Here is a 14,037-nt window from a genome sequence, read left to right on the forward strand (position 1 = left end):
CCAGTTTTTGTTCTTCACATCTTTTAATGCAACTAAATCCACAGGCCCCCACCATTTGCCATCTAAGGTGATGACACAGGAAATCATCCAGGCACTCCTGATTTCACTGGGAGGTAAGCAATGGCCCAATTTCTTTTCCTGCTACAGAATTTTCCTTAAATTGAGGAGTAAGTAATCACTGTATCCTTATGTAGGACAGTACTGCAGTGAGGGTCACACTTGCACATCTTGGCATGCTACAGCATCTGATGCTGAACAGCAGAACCTGTGATTTGGATGCTGGAAGATGCAAGTGCCTACAGAAGTCACAGTTCATCCAGGTTCAGCATACAGACATTTACAAATCTCTAAGCAAATTCAGTACTGTATCTATAAATACAGTAAGCCTTCTTGTATCATCTTTACACTGGTGTAATAACACTGAAAACAACATGGTTATTCTTTTCCATGGGTATGTAGAGGTTATTTATTAAAACTGAAGACCTAGCAAGGATTTCTAGCTGAATCTTTTTCACCATAAGGTTTTATCCTTAGCCTGAGGTAAAACTTTGGTCAAGTAAGTTTCAGATGGGAAAAACAAACCATGTGAAAATCCGCAACCTCAATGATTACTTTCAGCTTTCTCTAAAGGTTTTTGTGAGAACAATTTACGAGCTTTTATGTTTTTTTACAAAATGCTTGGAAATGAAACAAACATTTTTATTTACTTTAGACACAGTATCAACGATTGACTATGCTCTATAAATATCTAGGGCATTCAGATGTGATGACAGGATCATATAAAAAAGCAGAAAAATATGCCAAAACAACTTCATATGAAAATATATATACTTACTGTTTTCATAAAGATTATATTTTTCACAACCAGGTGCTAATTTTTCTGTCTGTCTGCAGCACTGATAAATTCCCTCGGTCCAGAATTTAGGATGATATTTTATCATTATATTGCTGTTGTTCTTTATTTCTACAAGAAAAAGTATATATTGAAAGATACACACAAAAAAAACCAACCTGCAAGAGGGCCCTTTTTAATAACTATTACAATATCTTTGACCTGAGGCATAATTTCCACTTGTCCTTACTTTAGCATCGCTTTTCTTAAGGACCTCCTTGCAAGTTTACGTAGCAGTGATACAATGATAGTACAGAATATTTTTAGAACAATATATGACTTGATTCCAGAAGAAGAGTGCTACTCCCTGCCTAAACTGGCCACCTCAGCAAGGGTTTGGTGCATCCACAAAAGGAGACTCAGGCACCCACCTGCACCCTGCAAATCAGTCAGGCAGCTGTGAAGGCCCTGAGGGCTCTCCTGCCCCTTTTCTTTTTGTTATTGCTGCAAGTGACTCAATTTCCTCTACAAATAGTGTTCTGGAAGTAATGATAGCTGACATTTACCAGTAGTACATGGCACAATGCCCGTGTTTGGTCTCAAAGGCTCCTTACTCCCAATCCCATGGGCTTGCTGAGTTTCAGAGGTTATTCCCTGTTCTGTGGTCCCCAGTCCAGAAATTATTTCTTTACAGACCACCTGCAACTCATCTGAGCATTTGATAGTGGCAGGGAGCATTAAGAGGCTCTTGGAAAAAAAACAAAAATCTTTACTCTCTATGATAGCATTAATCAGATCACATCTCAGTGGAGATGCCTCCTGTCATTTTACATCAGTTTAAGGCCTGCAGTGTTATAGAGCGACATTCAAACAAAACTTTTGAGTGATGTCATTAACTAGCTTGAATAAGCTTTTTGATAATTTACACATGATGCAAAAGCAGAGAGTCAAATTCTGATTGCAGCTTGACTTTACAAATCAAATTAAATCAGTTTGGTGTTTGATATTCCCAGTACTTGTTATCACATGCTGTGTACACAAACGATGAGCTGGCCTGATAAAAAAAATAAAAAACAGTGGATACATGCAACAGAAGCTCTACCATTTTATTTTTCTAGCTTATTGTGAGTTAATGCAGGCCAGCAGCTAAGCATCCACACAGCTACTCTCCCACTCCCCACCCAGCAGGAGAAGAACAGAAAGAGGCAGAGAAGAAAACTTGTGGCTTGAGATAAAAGGCCAAAAGGCCAAAATAAAGAAGGAAAAAAAAAAAAAAAGCAAAAGTGATGGAAAGGCAATTGTTCACCATCTTCCACAAGCAGACCAATGTCCAGCCAGTCTCTAAGCAACAGCCAATACGAAAGCCAAAACCCCAACCCCCATCTTCCTCTACACCAGTTTTTGTTGCTGAGGTCAATGTTATATGTCCTGGAATATCCCTTTGGTCAGTCCAGGTCCACTGTTCCAGCTGTGTCACCTCCCAGCCTCTTGCCCACCCTGAGCCTATTCACTACAGAGGCAGAGGGGGAAAAAGGCAAAGCCTCCATGCTGTGCAAGCACTGATCAGCCACTAAAACACTGGCATTTTCAACACTGTGCTGGCCACAAATCCAAAACACAGAAGCAAGTTAAGTCCAACCCAGCCAGACAGCTCAAGTAAAGGTACCTCTATATGTCAGATGTTAAGCATGAGCAATTTCCATTACCTTCTTTCAGATTCCTCACCCACTGATCCCGGCTTTGTGCACTTGGTGCAAAAATATAAAGTGTATTAGCATCATATACAACCTGGAGGGCAGAAAAAGAAATAATCAAAATACATTCACTTAGTAATATTCATTTTTTTATTCCTCAGGAAACAGATCACTGTTACATTTAGCAAAATTAGTGTACTCAGGCACAAAGTGCAGAAACTGGGAAAAGTTTATTAGGGTTTACTACTCATATATGACACTTTCATAGAATAAGGAAGGATTTTGTAATGGTATATGATCTTGAGAGAAATCCTTAAAATGTTTGCTTCATGCTTTGCTTCATTCATTCTTCACTGTGCGTTTTCTAAAAACGGTTCAATTTAATTTCTAACGCAATTTCATAATCAGATATCCTTTGTTCCCAGCCATTTCATAACTGCTTGTGATTCTGTGGTGCTCTGAGATGATTCTTGCTTTCTCTTCCTTCACTCCTTGTATTGGTGGAAAGCAAGAATTGCCCTTGGAGAAAGGAGCCAGAGAGCCCTCTCCGGCAGTGCAATTCACCATTACTCCAACAATTCCCTCTCTTGTAAGCAGGTACAGCATCTGACCTTCCGTATTTTTCTTTTCACTCTCTAAGCACATTGGTTTCTGTGTTTATTTCCATTCAGTTCACAATAGAATAAAAAGCATTTTCTGATTCCTATATAATTTAATGGAAATTTAATTTAATGTGAAAGAATGAAGACAGGGAAAATCGGCTGCAAGCTAACCCATTTTGGAGGAAGACCAACACAAGGCACTTTCCAATCAAAACCCAAGCAGAGAGGGTGAGGAAAAGAAAAAGACCAAGTGCATGAGGCACAACTCCCAAGAGAGGGGACTGCAGGGGGAGCAAAGTTTGTTGGCATTGGGATTTAATCACTGATCCTGAACCACCTCCCACAGAAAGAGACAGAGAACAGGCTCAGTATTTAAAAATGACAGTAATTTCAAGCAAGTTACATCCAAATGGCTTGGCACCATTGAAAAGAGCCCTGTTATTTATATATTTTATAGAAAAGGAACATACCTGAAATGGATATTTGTTTTGACAGGGACTAATACCATCACTTTTTACAACTTCTACACATTTAATCTTTGAAATATCCACAGATCCTTTTCTGTACTTTTTCTAAAAGACAAAAGCAAAAAACATTATATAAAATATAAGAGATCCACCTAATTTTTTTTTTTTTTTCAGCAGACTTGTTGATTTCCATTTATGATACTATATTGCTTTAAATGCAGAAGTCATTTGAAAATGAGAGAGCACGTGTATAAAGGTCTACGCTGGTGCAAGAGCACAAAGTACAATAAAACTGCTTACTCAAAGTACCACTTCTTTCTATATAGTTTCCAATCAGTTGTAATCATAGGTTTAATCTACTCTTTACAAAAAAAAAAACCAACAAAAAACAAAAAAAAACCCCACCCGAATACAGATGAAGGCAGGCTTCCCCCTTGCTGATTTTAAATTATGATTAAAACTGATGAGTAAAATGGGTGTCAATGCAACATCACATATGATCCCTCATTCTCTTGCTGAGGAGCTCCCACTGTTTTGTGGCTACCGCTGCGTTTCACCAAGTTTCCAGGGAAACTGGGCATCACAAGTTCATGCTGAGGCAGGAAGCAGAAGACAGAGGTGAAACCCATCCTTGGGCCAAGATGGGGTCTGTGTTGAAGGGACCTCTTCGACCAAAGCTACCAGAAGCCCTTAAGTAGCAAGGTCAAAAGCACAGACATCTGAGAAAATTTGGCTCACCTAAATTTATAATTATGAAGATTTTAAAGAAGGAAAGGAGTGTCCACAGTGCTCAGAAGGCGCTGCCCAAATTAACAATGCATGGAAATACATAGTAGTTCAACGCTTCAGAGAGGAAGCTCCGTGGAAGAACAGCCCATAACTGGAGGTGGCATGTACTGGGCTTCAGTTCACATGAAAAAGCAGTACACAATAACAATGAAGTCTGCACACAAGTAGACCTTTTTTAAGGTGGCTGTTTCTGAAAGAATTGTTCTAAACCATTTTCCTTTATCTGAAGAAGAAGAGGCTAAAAATTAAAGCCCAGAAGAGAAATGTACAATGTGCTCTACTACAGGGCAAAGGGAAACACGTGAATGATACACTTTTGAGAGCAAAATGATGATGAATCTATGGAGATTGTATAGGGTCTCTGCTCACTTTTAGGAGAACCAAGTCTCTAATAGGAAAGGAAATTTCTACTGGAATCCAGAACAAAACAAGAATGGCAGCAACTCATGGCTGGTTATGAATTACTCCACATCAAAAATTTTGACTTGCTAAGAACATCCAGTCCAGAATGCAGCTTATGAAAGATGGACACTGTTCACACAATGTGGAAATAATCAGTAATTACTGAATTGAGATCCTCCAATCATTACATGGCTGCCCTCTTCTGTCCTGAGGACAGAAATTTCAGCCCAAATAGCAAAAGTCTGGCAAAATCATAAGCAACTGAAAACATAGTCTTATAAACAGAAGCAAAGAGCAACTTCAAATATAGCTGCCATGATTTCACCACCCTAGAAACACAATAGTTACTACCCAAGGAAAACATGAAAGTTTCATCAGCACTTAAAATACATTTAGTAGTCCGTCTCTTATGTATATTGTTATGAAGAAAGCAAGCAGAGAAAACATGCATGAAGAATTCATGCATGTCATGGTCAGCATCAGGAAGAATGACAGGAACTAAGTTCAGATAAAGCTGTAACTTATTTAACATCAGAAAAAAACCCAAAACCTAAAAAAAAACAAAGAGAAGCCCTAATAAGGGGCTTTTTTAAATTGGGGGTAAAAAAAAAAAAAATTAGGCATTTTAGTGAACCATTAAAAGTCAAACCACAAACATTACCACGAGCTGTATTACAAAGCTATATCATGTTATGTTGAAAAAATAATTTGCACCAAGTATGCAACCTTGAAATTTTGATCAAAAAAATAATTTTAAGTCTTCTGTTTATTTTATGGTATCCCCTTTAACTTTAATTGCCTAAAGTAAAATATAGATTTATGCAAATGCCAAACATTAAATTTACAACACATGGTACAGCAGCAAGTACTGCTTCTCCCTCTCTGTCACTGCATGGCAGGCCTAGCAGCTTCAGGGCTGACAGGTTAGTCAATGCAGAACGGGAGGATTCAAACAAGATGTGCTTTTCCACAAAGCACAGAATTCAACATTCCACGTAAATGTGTTGAAGACACCTCTCCAGGTCTTTTTTTTTTTTGGCACAACAATATACAAAGAAGAAAAAATGCTTGCCACCTCTGAAATGTATCTATCCAGCCTTCTGTGTCCCCTGGGGGTACATGTATATTGCTTGGATCCCATCTACTGGTTAACTGAGCATGTGGGACAGAAAGACACAATATGCATTGGGTTATTTTACCTGGAATGACAGAAATTCCTTAAAGGAACAGGCTTTATTACTTTTTCTGAATGCCCCTCTCCTCCAAGACTCAGAGGCTGTCACGCCAATTCTGGCATTCAGTGAATGCTCAAAAGGAGCATACATGTGCCAGTAGGACCAAGGACAGGAATCCAAACAAGATAATCAATTAACATCTGGGAAAATAATAAAGCAAACCTCCTGATACACAGCACACCATTCTGGTAATCTTATTTCCTAAGTCTTCCCTTTGATGATTTAAGTTGGTTCAGTTGGCTTCACCATGAGATGCTAAATTAAGACAACTCAGAGTTGACCCACCTTGCAATCCAATACAACAAATTAAGCCTAATGTCAGAGATTTTTCTGTCTTTGCATATTTTACAGATGAAAAAAAAAAAAGCTTATATGTGTGAAATTAAATTAAAATATACTGCTCCAGACGTGTCTCAGACTGCATCAGAAGCAACAGTTATTTGTGGCCAGCAGCCTTCAAATTCTCAGGTGTGCAGCTGTGTTTAGATCAGCATTTCTCCCTATTAAACCAAGGGGCACAGGAACAGGAAGATATGACTCCAGAAAAATGCTAAAAAGACAACTGCAATTCCTCTCCCCTCCCTACCTCAATGATTTCCCTTTACAGTGGAACATCTTGTACACCATGATTGTGTTGCCTTTATTCCGCATGTCAAACTGTTTGCTCTAGACCCAGGCAAACAGCAGACATAAAATGCAAAATCAAGGGAGAGCTCAAGCCCTGAAGTAGTTGGGAAGCAGACATGCAAGCATGAGCCAGCTATGAGAAATCCACCCACAAACACTCTCTCAAACAAGCGACCTCTGCTACAAAAAGACAAAATTAGTACAATGGCTAATTACACAATGTCAAACCATAGGAGGCAGTGGGACATTTTTCATGGTTGTTTTTGGAGGTGGAAAATGGCTAACATAGTAGAAAAAGGCTAGATTCACTGTAGAACTAGTAGTATTTCACCTGCACATTCACGCATACTGTCTGAACAGGACACAAGTACTCACAGAGGATTTGGAAACATCACAGGCCAGTGAACCCAAGGGACCTATCAAAGCTGGTCCACCCCTTTTCTGAAGATAAATATAGGCCTCTAGAGGGAGGCTACAGAAGGAAACATGGTTAGAACAGTAATAAATATCCCAGCAAGGATAACAGATAAAAATACGTGCTTCAAAGTCACACTAAAGGTTGTATGTTTGGTTTTTTCCAAATGTGTCTTTTTGCTGAAAATAACAAAAGGGAAGTGACTATACAGAAACTACTACACAAAGCTTCTCAAAATGCAAAATGCCATATGTACTTCATACTTTCCTATGCTTCAAAAACTTTTATTTATAGTTTCAGAAGCCCTGCTCCTTGCTCACAATGAGGATGGCCAGTCCAGGCAACAAATCCTGTTTCCATGCAACGCAAAAAGAATAAGCTGGTCCTATTATTTAACATACAAGACAGTAATATCAAAAAGTTATAACACTAGACCTACATTGTCAGATATGGAACAAATATATGATGACACAATTCCTTTTAAAAAATAATACAATACAGGAAGACAAGAAATATCTAAACATTAGATAAGCATACAATCAAACAGCTCATCCTCTGTACACTTGGAATTACTTAGTCCTCTGCTAATATAGTAGCTTTAGAATTTAAGAAACTCATATTCTCACTATCAGATAAAATGTTTCTTCAGTGTATTTCCTCTTTGCTGATGAAGATATTGTGCTTCTTACCCTCAGAAGTGGGGTTAAGAGGGTAAACCACACAAAGGACATGCCATTTGCAAACACGCAGAAGTCAGCCTGGCTGTCAAGAAATAGCTAGACTTTGTCTTGCCCATGCTCTCTCTATTGTTCATACTATTTCTTTCTCCGATGCTTATCCCCATGAAGGAAATCCTGATGTCATTAGCATGTGACTTGTGTTTTCACGAGTATAGAAGGTCTTAGCATTACTGACATCTCCTTTTATGGAGCCGCTCCATAATTTTACAAAACCTCAGAAAAGACTGGCTAACCTAACACCCCCTGTAGAGAAACTCTCTGGTAAAATATGTTCTAAAGCCATATGTAAAGGTGCTTTTGCATGTTTGGTTGTTTTGTTGTTTGGGTTTGGGTTTTTGTTTATGTTTTTTTATTAAATAGCATTGCCATTTAGCGATAAGAAGCACTGGATACTGCTGCAGTTCCTTCTTGAGAGGCATTTTTACCCAAGCAATTACTGATTATGCAAATACAATTACTGTAGTTGTTAGATGGCCAGATTTTCCATCCCCTTATTTTCCATTATGTCATATATGTTGAACAATGCCCTGCCTCCTTTCAATTCATTTTAAAAATTATTCTTCTAAGACAAGTATCATGTATTTCTATTCACCTTTCCAAAATGGCTAGAATCAAGATAAAAAGCAAGAGGCAATTATTGTTCTAATCTAGCCTGATCTGACTCTTGGGAAGAATTTCAAGAGGTAAAAAAATACAAACATAAATGAGAAGGAAAAAGTCTTAAACTTTGTCCTGCAACACAGGAAACTCAAGCATCCTTTACCACAGTCTGGCTGCTCAGCAAATGCCAACCACCAGCACAGGAGTGACCAAAAAGCACAAAAAGAAATTTTCCATAGTAGCACTAATGCAACTTCCTAACCATGACTATAATGCATTTTCCATAATCTACTCTTCTGCAATTGAGAGGTAGTCAAAAGTACGCAATTACAGTTAGGATATATTGCTGCAATCACATAAGACAGCAATGTAAATAAAGGACACAGGATAAACCAGCCAGGCCTCCACCTGTATCAGGCCTTAAATCATCCACCACCTTTCAGCTTTCAAAATAACTAGCACGTAGCTTCAGATTCTTTCAGACAAATCTCCTCTTCCTGGTTTTCTGTGAAGTCCTCACAGAGCTCCCAGCCTGGCCAGCCCAGCTGTAGCATTTGTGCCGTGTATTCTCCCCTCTCGGAGCCATCGCTCTGTCTGTAGGGTGAATGACACCTTTCATTCAGCCACCCCTCTTACCCGCCTTCATGCTGTCTGAACTGGACTGAGACAACTTGAAACAAGAAGTCCACGGGCATCACAGGCAAGTGACCAGAGCCTCAGGACAGGACCCAAGAGGTTGCCTAGTCAAGGAACCAGCTGCTTTACCTACTCTTTCAAGGTTCAGATGATGGAGTCCATGAGTACAGAGCTGAGGGACTTTTTGCCTTTGAAGATTCCTGTTCATCACCAGTTCATCTCTCTGCTGTAAACACTTGCTGCCCCACCAACCCTTCATCACAGTCCAGGCTCTTGGGAACCTCATTCTTCCTGCTGTTCCTGCCTCGAATCTCACAGATAGGTCCACATCTTTCTTGAAAGAAACTTATTGCCCCAATCCAAACGCAGCACTGCAGCTGATGCCTTATCATTAGATTGCAAAAATTTACATTCCAGTTTATTCATCCTAATGTTACATTTGCCTTTTTCACAGCAACACAGTATCATTGATGCATATCCAGCTTATGATTCACTATCCTGTCACCCAGGTTTTGCTGGGGACAGCCTGACACTTAGCTACTTATTGCCATTCCACATTTGAACATTTCAATATTCCTGCCTCAACTTTTACCTTTTGCACCTACACATACTGAATCACATTCCACAAAAAAGCCAAACAAAAAAACGCACCACACACCTAATCCCAATATACCACTTCCATTTCTAGACTTGTTTTCCAGATGCTTGCAGCTCCTTCAAGCTTTATGTCACCCGAGAACTCATCAAACTTCTATTTCAGCAACAATAACGCTAGTGAAAATACTGAAATACAAGACAGGACACCTTATTCAAGACAGTCTTCCAATCTGAAAACAAGCCACCAGTGCCAGCTGAACACTATACCAGTTTCCCATGTGTTCTGTAATCAGACTTACAAGAGGTTTATATACGTCATTTCTAATGCTGACATTTGAAAATGTCTCATACAACCTTGTCAAAAAACCCTTACTGGAACAAAAACACAGGATATCTGCTGTTTTGCTGATAGCCATGACACTTGTTACCCTGTGGCAGAAAGAACATAGACAAGTGAAGGGTTTTTTTATTTTTGGTTCTTGTCAAATCTTTGTTGTCTGATGTGCAATTTTGTATCTTCCAGGTACATCCAATAAGCCTGTTTTTCCTAGCACTTTTCTGGAAATTACCTTCACAATTTACAGTTTTACAGCTTCGTCTCTGCACTCTTAAAACTAGGCCTTCTGTAGCCTTCCAGAATTTATCTTCCAGCAATTCCTTTGTCTAGTCATAAGGTAAATATTCTTATCAATGCCCTGTCAGCGTCTCAGCAACTACAACCTACACTTTTCAACTATGTCTAATTTGTCCCAACTCAAACATCAAAATTCTTCCAGAAAGGTAATTACTGCAATTTCTCATTTTGTATCACTTTTCTCTTGATAGATATTATAGAGAATAGGGCATCATTACTGCAACATAACTAAAGTTCTTTATAACTTGCTCTTTTCAAGCAAGCACCCCCATGCATCAGTTAAGCTGTGTCCATTCACACTAATTCCTTTGTTATTTCTCTGATTTGAGCAGCTTTCACTTGCACCTGCTTAAAACTTCCCCAGCTGTGCCTACTGTTATCTGTTTTCTCTTGGGTTTTCAGCCAATATTTGGTGTCTTTCTGATTCATCATCAATACAGTAGCTCCTCCTATGAGGAAAAAAATTATTTAAAAAAAAAAATTTTCCTGAATCTGGGGTGAGGGAGGTAACTGGAACAAACCAACCAGGAAGGATGGAGCTTCATGGTTCCCAGTGCCAACATCTACTGCTTTCCAGGAGACCTGCCACCCAGACTCTCTCTGTGAGACTTTTCTTCTCAGATTCTCTCAGTTGCTGTCCTCCTGGTTCATTTTAGCCCCTTCCACGAGGTATCTGGGGCCTTTGCTGCAGAACAGAGTCTTCTCTTTCAATCACCTTGATAGTTCAAAATGCTGATCAGCTTTATGTGCAGCTATTTTTGACAATTAATTCCTACTGTTTGATCTACCTAAAAGAAAACCGATTCCTTACTATAGCTAGCCACTGCTCAGAAAAACATACAGACCTAGATCAACCCTCATCTTCCCCAGGCTACCATACAAAAGAGGTCTAGGCAACTAATCTGTAGTAACATCTCATCAACGGTTGCTTTGCACCATGTCTCTACTCACTTGTTGGCATATTTTATTCTTTGATAAGCAGCTCCTCAGTAGGACTGGGTTTTTGCTCTAAGTGCTCACTGCTGTTGTGGGGGACTAGCAGCTATCACAAAATAACTGAATCAATATAACACATCTTATATAAATTTTTACATCTGTGTGTTTACTTGAAGCAAGACTCAGCTTCCCACATTGCTCTCTCTCAGAGATTGATATCTCACAATTCCATATTACTCTAGCTGAGCAAAGGGATCTGTGTTTACGAGTAACAACACAGGTTTTGTTATATCAACAAAGATGTCTAAGTTTGCTTGACAAACAGTCACCTGAAGAGTATCCATTAGTCAATCATTTACAGATTACCAAGTCTGTCTTGATTTATATGTAATCAAGTGCAAAGGAAAGAAGTTAAAATTAACTATTTTCCTAATGCTGCTAATCTGTAGAAGCAGTTGTAGTCAATATAGAGGCATTATAAAATTAGAAAAAGTGGCTACTCATTCTGAGTTAGCATTTAAATATAGATCTTGTGAAGAACTTTGAAAAGCCCTCTACACCATCATGTATTTTTATGCTTTAGTTTTTCATAAGAGGTACAAACAATATCTTCTATCAGGATGCACGTGACAGGCACCATTCTAGGTGGGATACCTTGTAAATACATAGTTATACATGCTCTACAACATAATTCATGCTGAAAATCACTGTTACAAGTTAATCATTACATCTTTAATTTCTTTATATATATAACACTATATATAAAAGCACATATGTTTGTGCACGCACATTTTAAACAATCCACCTATCCTGACTGCACTTTAAAAGTTTTGATTCATTCTTTTTCTGACAATGCTGGGAAAAACTGTATTTAATTGCATTAAAAATTGCTAATCAGTAAGAGTTGAACTGATGTAAAGCCACAACCTCTCACAGACAGTTGTGAAGGCACGTCCCCAGTAAGTAAAGCTACACGACTTCTCCATGATTCATGTAGGAAGTGTAAAGAAGTGTATACCCACTTTTGTTTCCTAGAGGTGAAACAGCAGCCAACGCAGTCCTCTTCCAGGTCTACCTCGAGTAGTTATTGTACAAACTTGCAAGTATTTTAAGAAGGCTCCATCATCACTAGCTATGACTTTGAACAAAAAAAAGGCTGTGCCAATCTAATTTCAGAAGTTATCTTACTCCGCTGATTAATTCTCTAATGTAATCAGAAACAATTTAATACTGAACTGTGCTTTCATTTATACACAGAATTAAATCACCTATGTAATGACTAAGGAAACTATATAAATTGGGGTAATTAAATAACTTAAAAATAAAGGATAAGCACTATAGGAATAAGCAGCAGTAGAACCAATACACATTAATCACAGAATCATCTAGGTTGGAAAAGACCTTGAAGATCATCCAGTCCAACCATCAACTCAACAATCTTCTGTTTAAAGAAAAAAAAAAAGAAAAGAAACTAGGATATCCTTAATGCTGTTATGCTCCAAAGGAAGTATTTGCACAATATTAGTGTTGCAATAAAGATACACAATTTTACCCTGAAACCTGCAGCTTTAGAATGGGCCCCAAAGCTTTTAAAGTTATTTTTCCTTCCTTAAAATATCACCACGGTATTTTCAGTAGCTTCTGTCATCTTTCTTTTCAAATTACAAGAACCAAACACAACTCCTGCAGGGAATCTTTTTTACTTAGGAAGGGAATTTCAAAATTATCAATCCCCATGAATATTCAAGGTTATTTTCTACTTTTTTAATAAAAATCCAGTTGTGTTGGTTTTGGGTTTTTTTTTAGTTTTAACAGTTGTTCTGTTTATGAAAGATAGTTTTCACACAAGTCTGATCCTGATGGCAAATACCACTACCTCCCAAGACCAGCTCATCAGAAAGCTGCCTTCTACCTGACTCCACAGAAGAAACCTTCTAAATAAGACTCAAACATTTTCCCTCTGGGCCTATTATTTGCCTTTTCCATGGAAGAAACTGGCTTCTGCATACTAACAAATAAGTGCTGTGCCTACCCCAATATCCTCTGTGCAGTCTCTCCAGAAATAATGGGGTACTGCAGCACAGACTCTCCCCCATTTCCTTCTCCCTTTAACGCCACAGACCCCCATTCACCCAAACACACGCAGGGTAACCATAGGGACCAGCATTTAGCCTATACCTTTGAAAACACAAAATCGGATATGAGCCTTTTATTGCTCTAAACTATAATCCATACAGCAGACATGAGCAAATAAGGATGCTAAAGCTTAAAGCAATTTCACCTTCATGAGCTCATATTCATCCGCTTCATACTTAAGGTCAGTGCAAGTTTCTGTGCACTGGAAAGGTTAATGAAAGCACGCCACACTGTATGTGGGAGGACAATAACCAAGCCACACACATCAGCACACTTTCAAACCAAAAAAATGTCACTGCTAAGCAAGCTGAGAGAGAGAAAAATACCACAGTGAAAGGGAACACTATATATCCATAGATATGAAGACACTAACAGTCCACACATTGATAATAATCTGTAAATGATGACTGGATCTGTGGAAGCACCACACTCATGCGAAACATCAGTATGAAATTTTCAAACCAACAAACTAGCAGGACGTCTCACTTGCGCAAACCAGCTCCTCTCAACTACTCCAGTGACAAGAAGTACTTTAACACCTACATTCATTATCTTGCTTTCATCTCAAAGAATTTCCCTTACCTAAAGTGCCATTTAGAGCAAAAACCTCTAGTCTGGTGACGCTTCTAATTCAAGTAAGCTGCTCTTTCAGCATGATCTAACTAAAACTTGTGAAGTACATGTTACCTGCTATC

The 14,037-nt window shown here is 38.6% G+C and overlaps 1 protein-coding gene across 2 annotated transcripts in view; it reads right to left on the bottom strand.

The window, feature by feature from the left end:
- Positions 1–14,037, bottom strand: part of TEC (tec protein tyrosine kinase) — a 52,426-nt gene that overhangs the window by 12,976 nt on the left and 25,413 nt on the right. For both annotated transcript variants that reach the window (XM_026847265.1, XM_026847266.1), the window contains exons 3-5: positions 3,599–3,700; positions 2,539–2,620; positions 836–964 (exon numbers count right to left, since the gene is read on the bottom strand). In XM_026847265.1, coding sequence (XP_026703066.1) covers positions 836–964; positions 2,539–2,620; positions 3,599–3,700 — 313 coding nt within the window. The remainder of the gene's footprint in view (positions 1–835; positions 965–2,538; positions 2,621–3,598; positions 3,701–14,037) is intronic.

This window comes from Athene cunicularia, assembly GCF_003259725.1.
Source record: "Athene cunicularia isolate RWA chromosome 4 unlocalized genomic scaffold, athCun1 chr4_part1, whole genome shotgun sequence".
Classification (NCBI taxonomy): Eukaryota; Metazoa; Chordata; class Aves; order Strigiformes; family Strigidae; genus Athene; species Athene cunicularia.